The sequence below is a fragment of the Caloenas nicobarica genome, chromosome 13 (genome assembly GCF_036013445.1).
Source record: "Caloenas nicobarica isolate bCalNic1 chromosome 13, bCalNic1.hap1, whole genome shotgun sequence".
In the NCBI taxonomy this organism is placed as follows: Eukaryota; Metazoa; Chordata; class Aves; order Columbiformes; family Columbidae; genus Caloenas; species Caloenas nicobarica.
In genome coordinates, this window is record NC_088257.1 from 1,601,022 (window position 1) to 1,625,896 (window position 24,875).

At 40.4% G+C, this 24,875-nt stretch overlaps 1 protein-coding gene across 2 annotated transcripts; it reads right to left on the bottom strand.

Annotated features, from left to right (window-relative positions):
- Window positions 1-4,529: 4,529 nt before the first annotated feature.
- Window positions 4,530-24,875, bottom strand: RAD50 (RAD50 double strand break repair protein). 2 transcript variants are annotated; one of them, XM_065644226.1, is made up of 26 exons: window positions 24,825-24,875; window positions 23,743-23,946; window positions 23,263-23,346; window positions 22,888-23,039; window positions 22,089-22,274; window positions 21,730-21,934; window positions 21,128-21,256; window positions 20,203-20,368; window positions 19,172-19,365; window positions 18,406-18,612; window positions 17,833-18,015; window positions 17,471-17,628; window positions 16,398-16,573; window positions 15,980-16,217; window positions 14,344-14,533; window positions 13,297-13,423; window positions 12,875-13,068; window positions 12,472-12,582; window positions 11,806-11,898; window positions 11,612-11,725; window positions 10,744-10,871; window positions 9,883-10,107; window positions 8,007-8,092; window positions 7,451-7,593; window positions 5,323-5,456; window positions 4,530-5,002 (listed from the first exon to the last, which is right to left on the bottom strand). In XM_065644226.1, exons 2-26 carry the CDS (start codon window positions 23,869-23,871, stop codon window positions 4,816-4,818), a joined length of 3,939 nt encoding a protein of 1,312 aa, XP_065500298.1. In that variant the 5' UTR covers window positions 23,872-23,946; window positions 24,825-24,875; the 3' UTR covers window positions 4,530-4,815. The 2 variants fall into 2 exon arrangements, with proteins under 2 accessions (XP_065500298.1, XP_065500299.1); XM_065644227.1 differs by lacking the exon at window positions 24,825-24,875 and adding an exon at window positions 24,231-24,259.

Consider the following 24,875-nt stretch of genomic DNA (forward strand, 5'->3'; position numbering starts at 1 on the left):
TGGTACAGTGAACCCGATGATGGGAAAAGCTGATATGTATCGATTTGGCTTGTGTGGGTGGAAGAAGATAGCTAGAAAGAGGAGCCCAGTTCTGAGAAACAGCGTTGAGCCGGGGGCTCGGGCGAGAGGCGACGCAGGACAGCGGATCCCAGCCCTTCGGGAGCATCACTGACCTCAAGGGAACCGAACTCGCTCGTTCAGAGCGTCTTTGGCTGCTCTGGGCGTTAAACTTAGCCGTAATTGTGAAATAAGGGAAATTTCTGCCTGTGCATCAGCCCCGGCGCTGCTGGCCAAGCTGCCCTTGCCCAAGGGAGGGGGACACGTGCGGCTGGGACTCCACGTCCCTGAGCTGCTGGGTGAACACAGGGCCCCAAGTGTGTGAACTGGCGCTGAACTGGGTCTCCTCGTCGCAGAAGAGCTGGTTTTGCCTCCAGCCGTGGTCAGAGGCAGGACACAGGCGGCTCCAGGGGGTCCAGCAGCTGGGGGGGCTGCTCCTGCCCCCACTCACACCCCTTGCTCCTCGCAGCCCATTTAAACCAGTTCAAGTCAGTCCCCGGCGAATTCAGAAAAATGATTAAGTGGTCAATTTGGGCGTTGCGATTTTCCCCATCAGGCTCCTCTTGCCCCGATGCGGAGGAGAGGCCGGGGGGGCGCAGGCACATGCTGGGCTGGTGCTGGTCGGACCGTTCTGCAGCTGCAGCTCTGGTTGGTGCCACCAGAAAACTGAGGAACCCACCACAGAGACCCTCAGTGCAGCTGAAACCAGGATTTGGGGTTGTCCTGTGTCCAAAGCCATGGCTTTTTTCTCTCTTTTTTCTTTCCCATGCCCGAAGCCGAGGTTGGTCGCCCACAACCATCACACCGAAGAGTCGCTGCGCAGGCTGGAGCCGCGGCCACCGCCAGCACGGGACGGCATCGGTGGCCACGATGGAATCGACGGAGAGACACAGGTACGGCCGATGGGTCAGTGGGATTTGCAGGGGCTACAGCTCCCCGTGCACAGTCCCCTTCGCTCTCCTGGCTCTGCAGGAAACAGGAGAGCTACAGTTCCCAGCTCCAGATGGGCTGAATTTGTGCCTTTCCAGTTCAAGCAGCAGCAGCTTCGTCTTTTGTTTTGCGACCCCCGCGGCCGAGCCGGCTGTGCCGAGCTGGGGGTTTTGTGGGGGGTCAGGACAGGATCGTGCAATCAAGAAACACTGTCAGAACTCATCAGGTCCAACGGATGCTTTAATTGAGATGATATAAACAACTTCAGGTCTCTTCTGTCATTTTTGAGGGCCTTGCCCCATAGGAAATCCTCATTGAGAAGCCACATCTTTTCCAGGCTGTTTGCTCATTTGTGCTGCTCCTTACTTTCAGAAGATGGTGAAGAAATTAAATAAAACATTCTATAACATGAAAATCCCCCTAAATGTGGGTCACCATGTGATGTCTAGCATCAGCACATGTAATAATCTCTTAAATCAGCGGTCGAGTTTACAAACTGAGTGTCTCAGGCGCTGCTGGGACGACAACCCGCTCCCTCCAGCCAGTGCCGGGGGGAAAGGTCGGCAACAGCCACAGCAATTCTGGTTTTCTGCATAAATCAAATTACACAGAGTAGTAGGATGAAGGAGAATTTTCAAATTGCTTCATATTTCCCGACGGTGTAATCTTGCAAAGTACAGAATAAGTGCTGGCAATGTGCCCCGGGTGGGGTAGTAAACAAACTGTCATACTGAAATAGATTAGAAATGATATTTAGTGTGACATTTAAATGCTATCATCAGAGTTACAAGGAGACATTAAAGGATTAAGCTTCTGAAAGCATCATATATATTTATTGGTTTTGTTTGTGGTGTTTATTTGTAGCTAATCACTTTTTTCTTTTTTTTTTTTAATTTTTAGGGCACGCAAAAGGTTTTTGCCTAAAACGTAGCGTGCAGGAGGAAAGTTAGAAAGTTGAAGGACCAGCTGCTCCTGGAAGTGGCAAGTTACATGTTCTGTAAGTCGCTGTTTTACTTCAGGAAGGTCAGAAAGTAGTTTTGGTTGAAAAAAAAATTAAAATAAATAATCTCCTGTGAGGTTTTAAACACTCAGAGTACTTTGGGCCAAGCGTCTGTAGCAGCGTCAGCAGCCAGCGCAGTTTGGTACGGGGTAAATGAGAGTGAACGGAGCATCAGAACATTGACGCTTTTTTTTTTTAACCCCCCACTATTAATACAAACTCCACTTTGAAACAAGATTGTTCAGACAGGGATGTCTTTAAGGCCAGTATTTTTTCTAGTGGAAGTAGTTGCCAACTTGCTTGCTAAGTGCAGATAAACTGGAAATACGTGATGTTGCTGAAGAAATCGGTGATGTGGCAGAGGGGGAGGCCAGTGACTCGCTGGAGCCCTCACTGCTGCAATCACATACACTGATTGTTATGGGAATGTGTTTAAAATTATTTTTAATTTTCCTTTTTTTTTTTGGTTCTTAAAGCACAGCATGTTGTGAACACGTCTGGTGAAGGCGTGTGGGGCCGGGTGCTGCGGAGCCGCTCTCCTGCGCTGGAAATCGGCCCCCGCGCCAACCAAAACGGCAAGAGGAGAACCAGGTTCTTCACTGCTCTGTCACCTGCAGCTGCATAGATCTGCCTCACCTGCCTGCAAACATCTCTGGGTCTGCGCTACAGACGGCCTGGAACTTTGTAGCATCACGTAGGGGTGACAACCCCTTCAAAACCACGGGGCTGGTGGAGTCTCTTGTCCCACTGCTGGCTACAGAGGAGCCTGTGGATTAGTCAAGTGAAAGGTATGAAAAAAAAAACCCCAAAACATGGATTATTTTTTTGTAATTTTAATACTATTTGACATAGGAGAGGCCAGTTTCCCACCACATTTTCTGTATTTTTTCGCAAGTTATGGCAAAAAGTTTAATCCCCGAAGTGTGTGTGCGAGGATAAACTCCGCAGCTGGTAACAAAGGGCTGATTTAGGCAAAAATGTGCCCAAATGATAGAGGAATTGCAAACCATGGCTTTAACTTGGGGGGGAGAAAACCCCAGAGAATTCACAAAGGTTGGAGAGCTGCTGCTGAAGATAATGTAATTCTTCATGACCTGGGATGTATGCGTCATGCTAAAATGAACGGGCAGGGCAGGAAAATTTGAAAATTCAGAGTCATTTTTTTTCTGTTGATGATATCTTTAAGAAAATTCCCCTTCAGGAAGTAGAACTAGAGTCGGTGAAGCTTCTTATTTAAAACTGCAAACGTAATGCATGTTAGCAGCATTTTCCTTTGCCTTCTCCTCCCGCCTGCCCCCGTTTGGTGTTAATTGCTTTTTTAGGGGATTGGTGCAAGAGCGTAATTGCTAGGAAGTCCCATTCATTCGCTTATCTGTGAGCGGTTTCCCGCTGACTGGGGCCACCCTGACTCTGGTGACTTGCAGTTTCAGAAAATTCAGGTGGAAATCATCCTGTGTTCAAGGGCCCAGCTTCCCGCACTCCTGCCTGTCCTCGCTCACAGCAACAATTCACCCCTGCAAATAACCGGATCCCCACACACAGAAGCGGCAGGAACGCAGCGTGCAGCCTTCTCAGCCTCATTTCTGTATTTGCCCAAGACAAAATTTCCTGATGTTACTGAAATTAACATTTTTTTTTTTATGGTGGTTTAAAGATTCTTCCTTTAAAACTGAGTTTGGGTCATCCACTGTCTGCAAGGGAGGTTTGGCCGCTCACTGTTGCCTGCAAAGATTTAAAGCATTCCAAGTGCAGCTTGCTTCTGCTTGTGGACTCGTACCCGGTATCCAGAGCTCAAGGTAGAAGAGGAGCCCCCTTGGTTCTGAAGAACCAGACACCCAGAAATCTCATCCCCTACAGCTTCAGAGCCAGCAAGATGTGCTGCTGAGGAACCCTTGTCTGAAACGTCAGGACCCGTGACGATCATTTTGCGGCGTGCCATCCCTGCTGCCGTCCTGCCGTCATTCGGAGCGGCAGATTCCCCTTGGCCTGCGTTCTGCAGGGCCACGGGATGCGGCTGCACTGAGGAAAAGAGCTTCAGGAAGAACTCGGAGCAGTGCAGGTGAAGCTCTGCATCCACACAAATTAGCTAAAGCAGTTTTGTATCATTTTTACAGAACTTGATTGGATCTCATGGAGAATCAGAATATGACATAACTCTCAGAAATGTCATCATCTTAAAGCAGCAGAGAGGTAAATGACATCAAGCAAAGAGAATATGGTTAAAATATGCTTCTGTCATCTACTCTCATCTAGTCAGAGATGGGACTGCCCTCTGTTCTAAAGAAAGCTGTTATACTTTGTGAAGATTCTGTCTTTGACAGACAGCAATGTTACCTTGTAAAGAAAGCAGTAAAATTCTCTTTGAATCTGGGGAATTTTGTGCAGAATAGGTGGGTAGTGATGAGCACACCTTGACTAGAGACACAAATGAATCTCGAACGTGTTGTAACATGGGGATGGAGAGCGAGCCCTGATCTATTGACAGAGCTGCAGCTGTTCCAGAGAACCTGCATCTGGATCTCCCTGCCAGGACATACGCAAAGAACATCACAACTTTATTTTCACTTTTAAAGCGTAAAATACATCTAAAAGTTAACTGCATTGTATTCGTTTAAATTCTTCCAAATCACAGTGATTCTTAAAGCCAGGCACAGAAATATTCAGAAAGACACAAAGTTTAAAAAGCTAATAGTTTCAGACTCTGACAAAAATTGTTACAAATCTTCAGTAGTATATGATATGAAGGAACTGTATTTTCAGATGCTTTCATTTGAGCTCTATCAAGTTAGGCAGCTAAGCCAGTCTGTAATAGGTAATTACTTGGAATTCTAATGAACGTATGAGCCTAAGGAGCTGACACTGCATTTCATGATCTCAGAGCACTGGTAAATGTTCTTCTTTATCCTGTAGAATGTTTCCACGTATTCGGAACGGCCCAGAAGTTCAACAAAATCTTCATCGTGAGTTATCACCAGAAGCTGAAAGTTACGCTGTTGCGAGCGACTTTTTATTATCCTACAAAGAGATATTACTTAGTGTATGTTTATCTAAGTCGCATTCTAGTTTTACAGAACTTGAAATACATAGTACAAAAATATTTAACTATTGATAACAAATGACATGAACTGTCAAGAAATCTAATGCAGATCAGCAAGTCTATTTAAGAAATATTTTTCCTTCTCCAGATAAAGGAGGGGGAATCTAAAACTACTGCTTTGCATGTATATTTGCAGATGCCAAGGATATGCCAGCTTAAAATGTAGTTCACTTCTGCCAACTACTATTAACATTTGAAAACTATCCATCTTTGCAGCTCACAAGAAGAGATCACTTACTCCACCAGTGCGTGTGCAAGAGACTCGATGTTTTCTCGATCCAGATTGGTCGTGGGCTCATCTAGCGCCAATATGCCACAGTTGAGACAGAAGGTTTCTGCTAGAGCAAGACGAATGATAAGAGAAGCAAGCACCTAAGGAAAAAAGAAACAACAAAATCTCACTCATCAAAATGTTTAGAGGGAACTACATGGAACGTGCTGCTTTTAACGCCATTACAAACCACCACTGAAGTTTATATAACGCTGCGCTGATAGTTCACAAAATGACAATAAATTATCAGTTACTGAAAAACTACATTAAAACTGCAAGTCTGAATTCAAAGGTCCATCCTACAAGGTAGTGTTGGAAAAATACCAGAGAAGTCCAAGTCAAATACTCAAAATCCAGGAGGTACTGGAAGTAAGGATTCCAATCCAAGGTGAAGATGCTCCGACGTTGCCATGTGCGTTACCCTACACGCTGTTCACGTCCCAGCGCAGTGCAGCAGGACGGTGCAAATCCGTATGTGTATCACCGAGTTCGAGTTACTGAGCTCCCAGCTACTTACTAAAACCGAAGATGGTAGGATTCACCACCTTACATGTTAGTTTTGTATTACTATGCCTAATCACATTATTATTAGATCTTCTGAACTACTGAAAATGACAGAACACTCGATGGAAACTGCTGCCAAAAACACTTTCCAATTATCATGACTGCTGGCATCACCGCTCATGATCAAAGGAGACTTCTCAGAATATAAGCTAAGAAACTGTGAATAAGTTTCACTCTCATTTACATAGGACTCTAACGTAACATCCTAGACTGCTTTAGGACAGGACACTTTTTTTTGCCTATACTGCTGTTTTCTAAGATTTGGATTTCCCCCCAAATCAGTATGGAATTTTCAAAACCAGTACACATCTACGTGCAGGTGGGAATTAATTTGACAGCATTTTTCATATTCAAGCAACGATACAGTATTCATCTTCTCACAAAAGATCCTTTCATGATTCTATTGCTGTATGCGCTCAAAAATATTGTGTATCATTTTGTTCCATTCCTTAATTTAATTTTCTACTACTGTCTGTACCATCTGGCCATGCAAACAACCTGGCTGCCAACAAAACCCTGCTGGAGTGAACAGCGCAGTGGGAATCGCTGCTCTGGAGGGAATGAAGTAGGTTTGTTGATTCAGATAATGGCAATTCTTCCTCAACATCAATTTCTGTTGCCATCACGGCTCTTTCGGCTGCTGCAGAGGAACAGGAGCCAGAAAGCTCCAGCTCCTGCTGCAGAAGAGGGAGGAGAACGTGTCTCCCTCATGCAATTCCAGTGTCCTTGGGCTGGTGTGACCGGCAAGGGTCAGGGACAGCCCTCCTGGTCTTTGCTGCAGGCACAAAGGATGGGCAGAAAGTGTTCCAGCAGGGAAGAAATCACAGCAGCCCTGGCTGCATTTTTGTCCCTTTCTACTATCTCTGCATTTAGGAGGATCGCCTGTTCTGGCCAAAATGGTTCATCTAAGGATGCAGTAGTTTCCTGCAGTAACACTGCAGGGAGCTTTGGCTGTCCAAGCTGCGTAACCAATATGCCAGTGTCAAATGGCTACACGTATTACGGGGTTTTTTCCATACCTCAGCTCTTTTTCTTTTTAAAAAAAAAAAAAAAAAAAGGTAGAGATGGTGATTCTGGAGGCAGATGAACAAGGCTGGTTCTTTTCTCTTGCTTAGGAATATTTTACTTGCTCTGTCGTACATAAGAGAACGAGACAGCTGAACGGCCAGACGCAGAGCCAACGGGTGACACAGGACAGAACGGGATGAAACACTTGGAAGTCCGGTATGGTGTGTATGTGCTGACACGGACTGAGAGGTGACATTCAGCAGGATGGGAGAGTAGCACAACTGCGAGAAAGAGAGATCTTCTCGTACTTAGAGGCAGACACAGCTGGGCCAAGAAGACCAAGGACCAGCCCTCAGGAAGGAAAAAAATTCATATACAGTGAAGGGAAATTGTACAGAATTGTAAACTGGAGTTGTAGCCAACTGTTTCTCAGCATCACTTCAGAATCCATTACTCTCTTGCATTCACCTGAGTTAGTTTTTAGAATCCTCTTTACTAAGCACTAAAAATACAAAGCTATTACCTTTTGCCCAGCACTACATCTTCCTCGCATATCCAGTGCTGTATCTCCCTTGATCATCACTACTCTGTAATTGTAACTTCTTCTTCTGTCAGAGGCTGAGACATTCTCATCCGCATCAGAACGAATTTCTATATATTCGATATCTAAAAATGGGAAGGAGACAGCTTTTACATTATCAGAAATCTTTAAAGATATCATAGCATTAACAGTTGAGAGGTATAATACACTAACAAAAAAAAATTCATTCGGAACTCCCATTAACATGTATATGTTTGAAATTAATTTTTCCAAAATGGAAGGAATGAACTCATGCAGTTCCCCTGTCTCAGGAAAACTTACCTTTGGAAAACATGGAAAAAGGAAAATTAACTGTTTATCCTGTGACTTACTACATAATGTGTAATAAAAAGATTACAGCGTGAAAAACAGATATTGCCTTTAGAATGGAACCAACTGATCCTGGATTTTCAATATTTTGAACAAACACTTTTCCGTATGCTGTGCTCAGAATCAAATGGATACATATATGGGCAAAACTACCAAAAAAAATGCATACCTTGTCCTCTGTAGGTGCTTCGCCAAAGGTCACGAATTATTTTGTTGATTTCTTCCATCTTCATGCTGTGAAATGTCATTATTGCTCTAAAGAAGAACAATAAAAAATATAAACTGTTAGGGTGCAACCATGGACTGATACAGACTACAGGAGCTTCAGGGAAGGCAGCAGCTCCCGTCCCTTTTACTAAAAATATCATAAATACCAGTTCATTTTGAATGCAGAAGTACCTAAAGACTAACCACACTCTATTACATAAATAATTCTGGTCTCACAACCAAATTCTGGTCTCAGTCTCAGGAAGTAGAAGAGTAATGAAGACAAAAAGATTTGCAGTCGGTCACTCAATAGACAGCAAGTTTACCTGACTTTTAAGAAATTTACAATTGATGAGTGAGGTCTACTTTCAGACAGACACCAAGAAGACAGATTTGATGCAGTGTTACTCACTGGCACAGTCCCCCAACAATGCAAATAACAGGGTCTCGGTAGGAAAGGAGAACCGGTAAAAAGTCTCCTCAGAGCAGAGAATTCTGTACTGAGAATATAACTTATAACTACCCAAACAGATGTTATGACTAGAGCTGCCTTTCTCTTCAGCAGCAAGAGTTAACACGGGATGTCAATAATTTTCAATTTAATTTCCCTGGTTATTATATCAACATGACTTTAGTTCAACAATAGGCGATTCCTTCCAAAAGCATTCAAGAAAGGACAAGATGCTACATTTCTAACTTGGCTTTTTAAGGAAAAAGTGTTCTGTAATGAAGTAAATGCTTGCTCTATTTATGCCAATGTCTTCTTTCAAAAAAATACAGTAGAAGCAAAATACACTTCTGAAATGGACTTTTACATATACTTTTCCCACCTCCCCTCTTTAAGGAATTATTTCCATCTATTCCGGGGAATCCTGAAGAATCCACTCTAATAGGATTTTTAAAGTATGAGGAAAGAAGAAAGTGCTTTCAACTATTTACTTCATTAAACCCAAGAATGCATTTCTCATCAATATTATTAAGTCAATAGAGATTATCTGACAGCACAGAACACCCAAAATGTTGGTTTTCCCAGCTACAGATACAGCTTTCAGTCTCTGGCCATTAGAGTTAACATTTTGTCTCACTGATTTTTCAGATGATTACCAATAAGTGATGCTTATCTATTTTTCTTGAAACTACAAGACTGGTTTCCTGTTTTGCCTTAAATAGAAACAATAGATTATTTGATATCACACAAAAAGATTCTGACCTCTAAAAGGGAAATTCTTGGAGTGCCTTTCCATTTAAGCTGAAAGGGAAGAGTTATAAATGCCCTGACAATTTAAATCTTCACAAAATACATTTTGGATTAGCTTACATTCTAATATTAAACTTACTTAATCATTAAAAGTGCTTAAAACAGGGTTCCTCTAGACCACTGAGATTTGTCTTCTGAATCTGAAAAGTTCCCATCTATTTAGTTTCTCCCCCTGCCCATTTTGCTCCACCTTCAACCACGTCTCTGCTCTTCTGGTCTCCTTTTTCCAGCGCTACTGGGCCCCTTGTAATACAGGGGACCAAAACTCCACACCATATTCAAGACATGGGTGTATTGTGAATTTATACAGTGGCCAAACCCCATCTTTCTTTCCTACCAATCCCGTGCAGTTTGTAGTGTACTTTCATTAATTTATTTCAAAAGGTGTATCTTGTTATCTTAATATTTAAATATCTGATTTTATAAAGAGAAATTATTATACATCTCAAATAATTATATGAATTTACTCTTTCTAAGTTACTCCTGGAAGTCTGAAATTGAAAGCTGCTTTTGCATCAAGGTTATCAATAGTAATAAAGCCTAAACTATTTCAGAATTACCCACAGAGGACAATACTTACTTATCAAGAGCCTTGTAATAGAGGTCCAGGTCCTTGTTCACAAGCTCTGTCGTTCTCATAACGATCATCATCTCCCTGTATTTTTCATCTGCGTCTTTGAACTGTGACTCTCGAAGTTCCTTTTTAAACCGAACAATCTCTTCCTCAAATCCACGTTGTCGGCCAAGTGCAACATCATGGTTTCTTTTCAGAGATTCTATTTTCTCCTCTAAACGTTTTTGTTCACTGTGAAACCATAATTGGTATGTGAGCCTTTTGTATCTAGTGTTGCATGATCTTTTAATCAGGTTGTAATTCTATGTCAGACAGTAGCTCATTATACTGTAACTATAACACCTGTAACAGTTAAAATTCTAGCACTAACATCACTGAATTTAAGACATCATTGAAATAAAAATATTTTAAAGTTTGTTAAGAACATAGTCAAATCACTATTCTGAGTGGGAGAAGGAAGTTATCAAGTTCAAATTCCAAAGTGTTAAAAGTAGAACACATATAAAATAATTTCACAGGTGCAATTAAATTGGGATATTGAGCAAAGATGAATTAATTGGGTAACCTCTAGAAAGCTAAATAAATAATTCACACATAAGAACCAGCACAGGGCTAACTCCTTTTCAAAAGTGTTTATTATCTAAGCAATTAATATCAAGCTACTGATGTAAATATAAAATTTGCTGCCGAGACCTAAGCAAGTAGACTGAAACTGAAAACTAAATATTCTTATCCAGAGACCTGAATTATTTTTAAAATGTGGATTTAGTGGTGGAAGTAATTAAAAAATGGATTAGATTGGAACAGGTAGGAATTCAGATATTCAGTGAATTCTTATGTAAAAACCACCGTTCTGAAGATGCTTACTTTTTCATTTGCAGGACTTTCATTTCTCCCATCTCCTTCACAAGCTGTTTTATATTGTCTTCAACTTCTTTCAGCTCTTCATTCCGTTTCCTCAAAGTCAGATTATCCTCCAGCCACCTCTCCTGTATCTATCACCACGGAAAGCAAGTAGTTACATAATGTGCCAGTATATTGATTCGCAATTTCAAAGTATGAGTTCTGCACAACTTTCAAACATGCTGCAAAAATAAACTAATTGGCAATGCCGAAAATTGTCTCAGTGAGAACTCGTGCTAGAAATAGGGTAAAATGGAAATCAGCAGTATTATTTTATATTTCAATCTGAAATACCACTTGCAGCATTTCTTGTCACAGGCGAACACAAGAGTGATCCTGTGTGCAAGTATTGATCAATGTTTCAAACAGGGCAAGGAATTTAGGATAAGATTTAACAAAGTCTCCATCTCAGTTCTACAAGTTAGACAGTAAGTGGTGCAGTAGAATGGGGAAAGGCATCTTTCCTATAAAGAATATAAACAGTATTTCAAATATACATACAAGAATTTAAAGTATATGATAAAATCTGGAGTAACTAGTGACTTTTGGCACCTGCAATTAGAAACACCGTACAGCAGTCTTACTTCAGAAAACATGTGTTCTGTGCACAAAGATCCTTCTGAAAACACCTGATATTACCCCAACAAAATAAGAAAGAAAAGTTTTCTAAAATGCATCTACTTTTGCATATACAAACCTCAAGACTTTCTTCAGCCTAATGCTGAGGGAGAAGACAAACTTTGCACCACTACAGACCTAGGGAGACCTAAACCAGAACGACAAATCGTTTCAACTATGCAAAATATACTTCACTGTAAATCAATACATCTACCTTTTGAGTGTCAATGTCTTGTCGAATCGTTTCCATCTCTCTACTTATCTTTTCCTTCTGTTTCTCACAGGTAGCTAACTGAGAATTTACTTCTTCAAGTTCAGCCTCCTTTTGCTAAAGAAATAAAATTGTACACGATTTAGACACAGAAGTGCTTTTAATGTCAAATTTTTGTTGATTGTTTTTTAGGTTACCTTTTTATAGTCGTCTTTTCTTTGTTGAATATAGTTTTCAATTTCTTTCATGTACTTGTTTATGTCTTTAACTTTCTCTTTTATGACACTTATCTGCAGGGAAAAGATTTCAAATGAAATGCGGTCTTGTATCCAAGAACCAATACACTCCGTATCAAAGATTAGATACTGGATAACGATATTGTCAAAGTACAATTCCTTACTGTAACTCCCTTTCATTTACTAATAAAGCCTTCAGCTTTTGAAATCCAGATGCTCCTTATTGCCATGAAAATGTTTTCCAGAACAAATGGTAAATCACTCATTTGTGCCTATACAAGAGGGCCGCTTCGCCTGAGAAAACCAAGTTCATCTTGGCAAGGACAAGTTACAGTCACCCTCGCTCTTCCTCTCCCATCTATCAGGAGGGGCTTTTCAATACCATCGGTCACTAAATATTGCCAAATGTCCCTAGAAGCCCTGTGGCAAGACTGCCAAGGTTCATTATGACTGAGCTCATCTCCTGATTTGGTTGTGTTTCTTTTCTTCCCTGAGAGTTCTACCATCCTAAAGCATTTGCTGAAGTCACTGCTGTTTCCTAAAAGCAAACTCATTACCATGGCTTCCGTCCATGCCTGAAAACCAACACATAATCCCATTTCCCAGCTATGCCAAAAGCAAACAAACCTTCTCTTGTGCTTCTTTATTACTTGTAGTCCTTTTATTCATTAGATCCTCCTTCTCCTGCTGCAGTTTTTCTAAAGTCGCATCCAAAGGAAATACCTGTTCTTGTGCTTCCTGAAAAGTAGTTGGAGAAAGTCCTTTTTATTTTCTCATTCAGTTAAAGATCAACAATTTTTCAAGTTGTAAAAACAGTTATGTGGGTTTTTTAATGCGTGCTGAAAAAGAGATGTGAAAACATGTATTAATAAAGTTCTGGAAATTCCCAAAGATCTGCAACAGCAGCACAGGACAAACATTTAAAAATACATCTTATTTGCCAGGATTACAGACAATGTTAAATATAACAAGATTATTTTTTTTCCCAGGACAACATATCTAATGGTTAATAATTAAGAGTATTTCCTACCTTGATCTCTCTGCAAAGGGACTGAACCTCAGTGGTTAATTCCACCGTTTGTTCCTCCAGCTGTCGCCGACGCTGCATGCTGCTGGAAATCTGAAGTTTCTCTGCTTTCAGCTCATTAACTGCACTCTTTAGCTGCTGAATCTGATTCTGCTGGTCTTGCTTGAGTTTTTGATTTAACTCAATTTTACCAGTAACTATGGTTGAAAACAGAGTGAAACAGTCAATCTGTTATTACAAACATTTATTCTCTTATGAAAATTTAACTCTAAATTAAGCTTGTGTAACCCCAAAAAACCAAAACAACAAAGTATTAGAATACAGTTATTTCAGAATGTAAAATAAGTAAACTACAATTTTAATGGTGGAAAGTTTGGAACATTATTTTCAACACAAAAATGAAGTATTCGTTTTGTATGACCTACCTGTATCCCACAAATGCTTTTTCTCTTGTTTTTCTTGGCTTACTTGTAGAACAGACCTACTTAGATCGACTCCTAGCAGCTTAGCCTCCTGCTGAGCAATTTTTCGTTCACAATCCCTAATATCAGCCTGAAAGCATAAGGAAAAGTGCTATCATTATTGTACTAGTGTTTAACAATATATTTTTTTATCTCTGGCACACAAGAACAAGCCGGGCGCTTGGGGCACACAAGAACAAGCCGGGCGCTTGGGGCACACATGACCTGAGACCTTCAAATTTATCTCCTCTGCTGGAGCAATGTCACCTCACTCAGGGTAAGGTTACATCAGTTAGAAACTGGAATTCAGACCGTGAGAGGAAGCCTGTCAGTAGGGATGGATGGGCGTTGGACATCCCTGGCACACCTCGGAACAGGTACGTGTGCTGCCTGTCTCTGACAACAGAACTGTCGGAGCCTCAAGAGCTGCCACCGTCTCCCACCCGTGAACGCTCTGCAGTCGTCTGTCGGGCGCCAGGTTCTCTGTATAATTGTCCCTCTCGTGGTTCTCAGTCGAGCAAAGATTTTGTGTTAGTAACAGAGGCGTGAAGACTGTTCCAAACAATCTCCTGCATCAGAATAAGTGTAGGGTATCCGTTCCCCTTTACCATATATTCGGGTGGCACGGAAACACGTGTGACAAGATTTCAGAAGTACACAGAGGAGATGCTGAGCATACGCCGAACTAGAATGACTATGAGGAACGAAAACCACTTTGCTGTATTTGTGTTTGTGCTCAGGTTGTGGATTATACTTCTTTTCCTAGTCACTATAGCACAGAACTGAATCAGAACTCAAGGGATTCTGCGCTCCTCAAAAGCAACAATCATTCCATAAAACCTTTAAGTTTTATTAGTACCAAGACCACCTATGTTATGCTGTCTCTTAAAATATTTTTACTTTGCTTGAAAAGTCTTAAGAGCTCACAGTTTTGTCATATGATTGAATACCTACATATTTAGATGCTAGCGAGTCTGCCTTTATGTATTACAAGACACGCCCAAAGCATACCTGGTACCTCTCCATCAGTGTTATATCCTGTAAACATGCCTTGGCACCATCCTCCTCAGACAAAGCCGTCTGCAAGAGCGCCTCCTGTTCTTCGATCTCACCCTTCAGGCTTACCAAATCCCTGTTTGCATTCTGTATCTTGTTCCTCAAACCTGGTATGTCTGTATTTTGGAGTTCAACTACCGTTTGCCTGAAATAAAATACAACTCCGTTAAAATTTCCTTTATCAAAAACAGTAGCATAAATGCAAGATGTTCAAGATCACAAAATCTGTGGTATGATTTAATGGTGGAAGACTTAATTTAGGCAAAATAGCATCCCCTTAACCTTGCCCATGTTAGATTAAGCTTCTGTTATATATCCTGCTAAGGTAATACATCCCTTATTTTCGACAGGTGAGATGAAACAAACAAGCAAACAAAATCTTCTGGTTTTTAACTACAGCAAGTGCTCAGAAGAGGGTCTAAATCCACTGTACAAGAGTGCCCTCTTGTGAAGGAAACATCTACCCCCTAACAAATATTCTCCAAATTCTCTCAAAACAACAGTCTGCAAATTTCTTGAGACTTGAGTCTCTTCGCCTGCTGGCAGGAAACCTACATGCTCTTATTTTAAATGCTGTTCATATGTTAAAACAACCAACCAACCAAACCAACCAACCCCAAACCAAAAAACCTAACCAAAAAACCCCCCAAAACCAGGACTCTGACAAAGACTCTTTAGGGCTGGTGTTACTTGTTTGTGTTTTGGAAGGAGGCAACAGGAAGATAAAAGGGAGGCAACAACAGAACAGCCTGTCCAGTATTTTCATAGCTTTAAAAATCCAGGCAAATTCAGCCTGGAAATTGGAAAATACTGTAGGTACCTTTTCCGAATTTGTTAGTATTACCTCCAGTCTGTATTACCTTGCAAGTTCAAAAACAATAACAACGCAAAAAGATTTTTTAAATAACTGAAATAAAGGAATAAATTCAGTCCAATCTAATACGGGTTATTAGTATCGGAGACAAAGATACATTCCCACATGATGGAATTGCACGTGACTGAACCTCAAGGAAAGATAAATGGCATTGGGAATTCACTAGAAAAATCCAGAGATTACTTCTGAGAACATCGTAAATCATATGAAATTGCCAGCAAGAAAAAGTATTGTCAAAGGAAATATAAATCAAGATCTTATTAAAGGGTGTTTAATACAGATTGAGTTCCCATTCTGCCTACACAAGTTCCATTTCAGCATTTTTAAGAAACATATTGGGGGTGATGTGGTATGAAAACATTTCAGTAACAACAAAAACAGCCTGTCCATTTTAAATTACAATGATAAAAGACGAGGAGCAGAACTCTGACTGCATAGTGTAAATAATTGGTGGAAAAGTAACTATATAACCATTTTTTCTACCTCAACCTCACAAGAAGACCCAAAGGACCAGAAATACCAAAAATATAAAATACTTTAAAAGTCCGAATGGGCAGAGAACAAATGCTAGCAAAATATTTATCTCACTTACGAGATTTTTGAATGAATTAACTAGCCCTAGAATAAAACTACCTTCATATCGGCATGATTTTTAATAATCCAACCCCAAGCATTTGAAAGAAAACAGCTTGCAGCAATATGGCTCAAGTACTTTACCGAAGTGGTTTAAGACTCATCATTTCATCACGTCTTTGCTCTTTTCTTTTAAGCTCAGACTCTGTTGACTTCAGTTTGTCTGGAGCCAGACGCAGCTTGGACTGCAGATCACTGATGACGTCCTGCAGCTCGGCCTCTGTTTGAAAAACTCGTTGACAAACTGGACAACACGACTGGTTTTCCTCCGTCAGTTGAGTAATGAACTGGGAATAAACGGCAGTGGCTCCAGCAAGCACCGCTGGTTTAAAAAGAAACAAAAGACTTCAGGTAAAAACATAAACAGCGCATAATCAGACCTAAAGTAGGTATGTATTTGTCATAAATGAGACAAAATTATAACCCACAAAATCACAAAGGTAGGAAACCAAAACGGCCCTAGGTGAACTGGTCTGAATTATATACAAATACAGAAATTTACCTCGCTGTTTTGAACTTTTTTCAATTTCATCTTGAAGTTTGTTCAGATCACTGTCAAAATCTTGGCTGCCACAGACATCAAAAATCTGTGCTTCATGAAGGGACAACTGCTCTTCTTTTCTTCTTAGCTCACTACTGGCATGAGATTTGTCATACTCTACTGATGCCAGTCGTTTGCTGAAACATCAATGCATAAACTTTTTATTACACATAAATCATGAAGATTTCAGACTGTTTAAGCAAAAACAAAACCACGGGTAGTTAATCTGAAATTGATATTGCAGAACTGTCATCAGTTCTTTAATAATTTTTCATGAAATCTATAGCGTCAACTTTTTATTAATCTAAATATAGTATAAAGTGTTTCATTTTCATTCCCCTTTGTTTTCTAGACCCCTAATGATGAGAAACTAATGTATAATGACAAAGCCATACAAAACTTTCTAGAATAACCCAATATCAAGTTTTTTCACCTACTGCAACTATTGCTTATGAGATATTATCGAACCTCTTCGGCAAAAAATGTTAGCATCCCTCTACTCATGTTCCACAGATTTGAATTATGCAATATGCTTACACTATTTTTTTTTTTCTTTTGTGGAAGTTCAAAGTGCGTCACTGCACAATGTGCTGGTGTTACCTACCCTTTCTGACAAATAATTTTATATAATCAAATGAAGTCAGGAACGGGTAATCACACATGAATTTGGGATGTAGTCACTAACCACTCTGGGACTTAAAAGTCAGGAGACCAGCAATTTCCACTCCCCAAGCACAGCAGTTCAGCTTGGATTAGTACAAACAATTAAGGCTGTTCCAGCACAATACTTTGCTGTCTGCTTTTACTGCTGCCCTTGACATGCTACAAGTGTTGTGATTTTATTCACTAGCACAAACTATATCAGCTATACATTACAAACACTCTGCAGGACGCTTTCTTTGATTTTGCATATATCTAAATAAACAATAATGAATTTAAGGAAGAAGTATGTTAAGCATATTTAACTTTCCAACGTTTAAATTCGTAACTACATAAACACTTATGGAGACATAATCAATTAAATTAATACCTACTTAAGTTTACCAAGATTATCTCTTGTCTGATTAATCTTTTTATTTTTACTATGAAGCCAGTCTTCAAGTTGGTTTTTATTCGGAAAGTATCCCAACAGTGATGTCAGTTCATCAGAATGTCTTGATTTTATTTTTCTAATCTGCTCTTCTTTGTCTGCCTGGGGAAATGAAGCATTTTATATTAATTTCTTCATATCTTCAAGTTTATGTCACTCAATGCATTCATGGAGTTAATGGCTTCTATGAAGTCAGACAGAAGCTTTACATATGATTGTTGATAAACAGCTGCAAAATACACAAATCCTGAAGGGACTGTATTAACTTTGTGTCCCTCTCTTATGAGATGATAATACAAAAATTACTTTGTCTTTCTTCAGGATCTCCATTTGGGTAATTGTCGCGGTATGCAGATTCAACTGTTCCATCTCTTGATCCAGCTTCCGAAGAGTTTTGTCCAGGTTTATCTTCTCATTTTGCAGAGTTCGTACTTCTAGTTCAAGCTTTTCTACATTGCTGTTCCTCTCAGCTTTCTCCAGCTCATGTTCCTAAACAAAAAATAAAAGTTCAAAAGACACAAATGAATGAAGTTCTTTCTAAAGAGAAGAAAGCTCTGATGGTGCCCAGCAGCTGTACCATTAGCTGTTACAGGAATTGTTATAAGATCTGTAAAGAATACACGAAATAATTTAAGACTGACTAATGCCACGATGTCACCGTCTCCGGCCATTACCCTATTTCTAACTCACCGAACAGAAGCAGTATATTCATTCTATGCATGCTCTGAATAGAGAGGGAATTCCAATGGCAAAATTGCAGCAGAGATGGAGTAAACGTCAATGTTTTTTGTTTGTTTGTTTGGCTGATTTTTGTTTGTTTGTTTTTAATGATACAGCCAAAAGTTTTTACTTCAAAATGTTTCAATTACTTTAACTTACTGTCTTGACGATCTCCTGATCCAACTCCAGAATTCTGTCTGAAAACCCCTCCAACTGTTGCAATTCATATTTTACATTCTTCAGCTCAACTTGCTTCTTATTTTGAATGTCTGATTTCAGGTCAATGGTTCTTTCTAATCCAGTTTTCTTGTCTCTTATTTCGTCTATCTGTTTTTGTTTCATTGCTTCTTTTCGTGCAAATTCTCTCTGAAAGAGGTCAGCAATAATATACTCATTATTTTTTCATAGGAAAACAACATTTTAAAACACTTTCACACTAGCTTGCAAATATTCACCACTGTAATACAAGACATTGAAACAGAACTCGACAAAAAATTTCTGCTGCAATGTTTCAATAGGAAGAAGCAGATGCATCGTCCTGGTAGAGCTCTGTGAGAGCAACTGCATTTCGAAGATGACTTCAAAAATTTGCTTATTCTTAAAGCGGTTGCCCAGTGTAATTCTTCCTCAGGATTCTTAGCTTGTCGGTGATCTCCCCGCATGAGACGGTTGCTGAGAAAAACCTGTCTGAAGAACCGCCTGCCCAATAGCTTTGGCAGTTCAGATCGCTTGATGACCACTCTTAATTCCAAAACTAATATCCACGGGAAGATTCAGGCAACCCATAATAAGGAATTCTAGAAGAAAAAACAAAGGCTTAAGTTTTTCCTCCCCAACATTCTTCCTCCCAGTACCATGAAGACACATATGGACCAGTAACACAATAACAGCCAAAACTACACTACTAAACCAACAAAATTCTCACCATCAAATGATTTGCAGCCTCTGCATCTCTCTCCTGTCTCTCCTTCAACAACACGTGAAAATTGGCGATGTGCCGTTCATTAAAGGGTGCTCGCTCAAAACCATCCAATTCCAGCTGTGCTGCCAAAGACTGAATTAACGAATCCCTCGTTGTGATGTGCTCTTGGTGACGATCTGCTTGCAGTTGAAGACGACCTTCACAAAAAGAAAACGTGACATAAACACTCAAAAACTGAGGCAGAAGATACACTTAGGATTCAAAGACAACTGCAACCATCTTCTTAAAATCTTTGAAACAGAAGTATTTTTAAACAACACAAGAAGCTCCAGAGTGAAAACAAGCTGTAGCTTAAGGGGTTGCTATTACAGGTAACTAAATTTTTATTAGTTAAATAAATAAAGAATTGAAAAGAAAGCCTCTTAAAAATATTATCCTGATAAATATAAACAAAGCCCAAACAGATGGACTGTGGGAATTTCAGTAAAGCTGTAGTGTATACGCTTGTATACAGTCCATCTAAAAGAGAACAGATGACATATGCAAGAATATTATCCTAACGCCCTCTGACTGGTCCCCAGCCCCCACCTGAGACACCGAGTACACCAAGCATTCAACTTTCACGTTTTTCTCAGTTAAAACACACATATAAAATCACATCTGGTTAGTGGCGTCTTCATCACCTCAAGAAAGTACAAGCTCAGACAATGAAAACAACTATGTTGTAAACTACTAGGCTGACACTGATCTATGCCACCGTAAATTATCTATTTGGAATATTTTTATAAAGAATGGTCCATTTAAGAACAAAGGTACCACGTGGTGTAACCACAGCTCAAAACAACAAGTGCACATTAGAAACTCTGACCTGTCCAGTGGTGAGAGTCTCACACCACACTGTGCAGCTGAGCCCAAACTCAGACACATTTACAGGTTTTGTCCAGTCCGTATCCCTTCAATTCTTATCACTAGTTCCATTTCAGATCTTAATTACATTAAAAATAAATACAAGGTACAGATGAAGGCTGAAATACCTCGTTCAATAAGGAGTTCCGATTTCTCACTGTTAAATCTCTGGCATTCTTTAGTGGCTCTATCTAATTCACGCTTACAGTCCAATAATCTCTTCTCCTTCTCGTTCACTGTTCTCTGGTGGTTCTGGTACCTGTCCCTGAGCTGTTCATCTGTTCCTTGAAAAACCTGTACACCGAACACAGCATAAAGTTAGCTTTTGGACTAAATTCATAAGCCAATTAATGGTGGTTTTTAAAAGTATAGTTTTCATCATAACAGCATTCAAGAAATAAGACACCAACACCTCCCACACAGAATTTCTACATTAAGACATATATTAAGAAAAAGTAAATATGCTACAAGTATAACTAGAAGAAGAAAACTTCTTTTTCTTAGGCTAAATTAATCTAAACCTTTACCACTAAGGAATTTATTTCTATTTTTCAAAATAGTTTTAAATGCCTTGTCACAATCACAACAGAAGACTGACAATTATTTCTTATGTTAAGAGAAAGAAATAAGAAATCTCCAGGGAGATAAATAATATTAACACCAGGAGTCATCACATTCTGGTCAAAACAAGTACTGGCTGTCATCAACATGCAGTGAGAGGCAGATATTTTCAAGTTACACACTGCAGGGCATTGTTACCAGTAATCACCACTTTTACAAAAACTTTTGTCAGTATTTGACTTCCTGGCAAGCTAGCCTATGGTAGAGGGAAAAGCTACAAAAAGCAATTTAACCCAAATTACACAGAAACTAATACAGCTTTACCGAGCCGTATTTGCAATATCTGATAATATCAAGCAAACCACATGCGCTACGACAATGTTCTTCACCAATATCTGATGCATAATAAAATATAGACTTGGTTCACCGCATAGCAAAAGACAGAGTGATCCTTCAGCAGAAGGGATGGCAGCACACAATTTAAAAGGCAACCTTTTTCATCTTCTGTTGCAAATCTTCGTTATCTTTCTCCATCTGCCTCCTCCTGCTCTCCAGGGCTTTCACATCATTGTCCAACCTCATCGCCTTTACAAGATTGTGCTCAACCGCTGCCAGAGAACTCTGCAAAGGAAAGGATGCTGCAAGTAAAATATCTCACCAGCTTATGCATCCCATAATCAATTGTTCTACACAATATAGTCAGCCCAAGTGTAAAACCTTCAGCTTTATGAGGAATTTTTGGGCTTTAGGTTTTAGTTTAGTTTTTGTTTTACTTACAGTTTGTAATAGTTTTAGTTACCAGCTAAATTTGAGAAAGAGAGACTTTAAATTAAGCTACAAAAACCCAAAGCCGCTACCGGAATTTCACAAACTATTTTCTTAAATCTCCACTGATGGTTGATGGATTAAACCAGCATCTGCCAGGTTTGTTGAGGTATGCTTGATTTTGCTTCAGAGCAAAGGATCAGACAATACAACATAAAAGTGTAAGATTTTAATGAAGAAATTCATCCAGCTTTCACATTCATCTGTGTTCTTTAGTTCTTATGTATTGTTTTGTATTGAAGTCTTAACGTAATCATCACACAAATTACCTTTAGCGGATCAAGCTGACTCTCAATAGATTTCACATTATCCTTAGAAGCAGCCAGCTGAGCCTCTCTATTGCTAAGATGATTCTGGATTTCCTGTGCTTTTTCTTTATTCTGTTTTAGGTATTTCAGTTCTGTCTGACACTCTTTTACTTTCAAGCTTTGTTTCAGTCGTACCTGACGGAGAGTTTCGAGTGCTTTAATATACCTTTAAAAAAAACCCAAAACAACAAAATTTCAGATCCTGCTGGCAATACAGCAATACTGACGTAGGAAACAATGCCTTAAATATTTTCATTAACACCTGTGTTATTAGAAAAGACATTTCTTAGTTTTTATTTAACTACAGTAAAAAGAAAAACCTTGTTGCTGAAAAGATCTCATCAAATTTTTGTTTCAGGGCCTTCCCTTCACTTAATGGCCAGTTGGATTCTTCTTGGTGGCAGAAAATGACATTGTTAAGCACCGATTTGGAAACACCAAGGGCGCTGATCATCTCTCGATCGATTTCTGCACACTTGGAACTCAGACTAGACTTCTCGCCATGCCTGTGTAGCACAGATAAAGAAAATCCCCAAAGAAGTTACTGGCAAATTCTTTTAAAAGTAAACTGCATTTTTAACATATAATCTCATGGTAACATAGAGATTCAAGAACTTAGAAAGTAACAAGTTTTAAGCATATAATGACGACGTTCAACACATGCATTTAAGACCATGAATATTTGTACTCAGGACTACTACACATTTTAAAACTAAGCAGAACCACCAGAGGGAGCAAAAACGATCTTGAACGAAGTTAAGTGAATACAGTTCTTGAATAGTGGAGATCAAGAGTTAAACTTGGGCCAACAATTATCTGAAACTGAAAATGGTGCTAAAGGAAGTAAAGCCTATGTACTGCACACAATGCTACCTTCAAATTGTATCATTATTAATACAATTTTCAAATCAATGCAAGAAAATGCATCTAAGCAGTTCATAAAGTGGTGACTAGCAAATGTAGGATTTTGGACTCAATTGATTAAGTGATGAAGCTACACAGCTCTAATCTAAGAGCACTGGTAACTACTTCAAGGAATGCATTATGCAGTTTTCCCTTGTCTTATGCACAAAAAATGATCTTCACGCCAAAGTAAGAAAAAAAAACTTGACAACTTACTTTGTTCTAGTAATGACACCTTCAAGTGTTTTAAATTCTGTTTTCTTGCCTTTCTGGGTACAGACCATGGACCGCTGGACAGCTACAAGCTCTCCGTTTACATCTCGAAACTGTAATCGAATCTGAGCTCTAACATCTGTCTCATTGGCAACCTTTAGCAGAAACAAAAAAGCTGAGTAAGGGAAATTCTTCTCAACATCCAAATGAATACGTGACTTCCCAGCTGTGGGTAAGGTTCTCATCTTCCTGAAACAATACAGGCAGCTCATGTCTGCCTAGAACCTGAGCATCCCTGTTTTCATCCCAACCCTGAGAGCAGTTCAGTATCTTACTTAGGAGTAAACACACATTAAATCCAGTCACTGTGACTTTTACCTTTGGATCATGAACAAATGAGCTTCCTTTGGTGCCAGGAGGAAAATCTCCAGTGGATATATATTTAAGACATTCAATGATAGTCTAAGAAAACAGAAGTAAGTATATAGTTATAATGGCATCTTAGAGTAAACAAGATAGAACACAGGAAAAAACCACAGTTAACAGCCCAAATATTTACAAATGAGTTAAATACGCAAGGCAAGAGAATTTTCTTTTTTTTGAGTGTCAGAATATGGTACTTTGCAAAACCAGTTCTAATCAGGACGGCGATCAATTTCCGATGAAAAATATCAACGAGTGCTCTGCAAAATCCAGGCGTGAAAGCAGATCTCTGGTAATGCTAAACACCACAATATTTACAGTGAACAGCAATATTTTTCCCATATTACTAAAACCTTTCTCTGGAGATCATTATTTATATTTTGAGGCCTTTCAGAGCTATTTACAGCGCAAAACCAAACATCTAGTAAATCTTACCGTTTTTCCTGCACCATTTGGTCCCACCAAGATAGTTAACGGACTAAAGAAAGTGATAATTTGTTTGTCTTTATCCTCTATGCCAAAACTCCTCACTCCGAGGATACTCATTTTCTCAATCTTCGACATTTCTGCTGAACTTCTCTTCCAAAGTCGGAAGTGTAAGCGTTGTAAATCCCGTAAAACAAAAACTTCGTGAAAAATCTAGAAGGCAAAAACCGCAGCGTATCACTGAAAGCTGACGACAGATCTATATAAACACAAAATATTACGAACATCTTTAAACACACAGCTGAAGTCGTTCAGTCACGGCTCAAGGTACAGAACGCACGACGGCAAAACTCTCGCTTGTTGCAAGCTGAGAAGCTCCTCGACTCCAAGTGAAGAGAACTGCCGTTTTATTTATCATCAAATCAAACACAATGGCCAAAACCAACCCTTGAAGCATGTAAGAAACATGCGTTATTCCACACTGCAAGCCTACACACCCGCTTTCAGAATGCCGCAAACACAACAGAGGCACTGATATTTTTTCCCTGTAAAAATCCACTGTTGTTCAGCAACACCCGACATCGCTGCCGCCCGCTCCTCGCAGGGCCACGTTCAGATTCGCCTGGGCCATCCAGCATTATCTTTATCCCGATGTGAGGAGGAATTAAAGCACGCAGGGCCCACAGGCTGCACACGCCGGCGGGGGCGGCAACTGATGGGGGCAGCTCCGACCCTAAGGCCGGTTACCGACCCGTGGGAAACGTGTCTGGTTCATGTGTATATACACGTGTAGCGTGCCTGTTTCACTCGGCCGAAAAAGCTGCTCAGAGCGCTGCCCGGGCAGCCTCCAACCCGGGCCCTCAGCGCAGGCCCGGCGGGCTCGGCCACCGCGGCGGCGGGGGGCCCGGGCGGGAAAGGGCATTTCCCGGAGAAACCCCGCCGCCGGGGCAGAGGTGGGCAGCGGGGGTTTCCCGCCCGGAGCCCCGCGCTGCAGCGGGGGAGGACATGTTCCAGGGAGAGCCGACGGCCCCGCCGCAGCGGAGGCGGCCGTTCCCCGGCCCGCCGGCACCGCCGACCCCCGGCCGCGTTACCTCCGCTCGCCGCCGCGCTCCCGCACCTCCCGGCAGCCACCGCGGCCGCCG

What these genes read in the sequence shown, in the direction of transcription:
- RAD50 (XM_065644226.1), bottom strand. Translation starts at nt 23,871, where the DNA reads ATGTCGAAGATTGAGAAAATGAGTATCCTCGGAGTGAGGAGTTTTGGC. An exon ending in AAAAAGTTCAAAACAGCGAG is followed by an intron (nt 16,218 to 16,397) that starts GTAAATTTCTGT and finishes TTTTTAAACCAG; the next exon opens with CGGTGCTTGCTGGAGCCACT. An exon ending in AAAGCATTTGTGGGATACAG is followed by an intron (nt 13,069 to 13,296) that starts GTAGGTCATACA and finishes TTTCAACCATAG; the next exon opens with TTACTGGTAAAATTGAGTTA.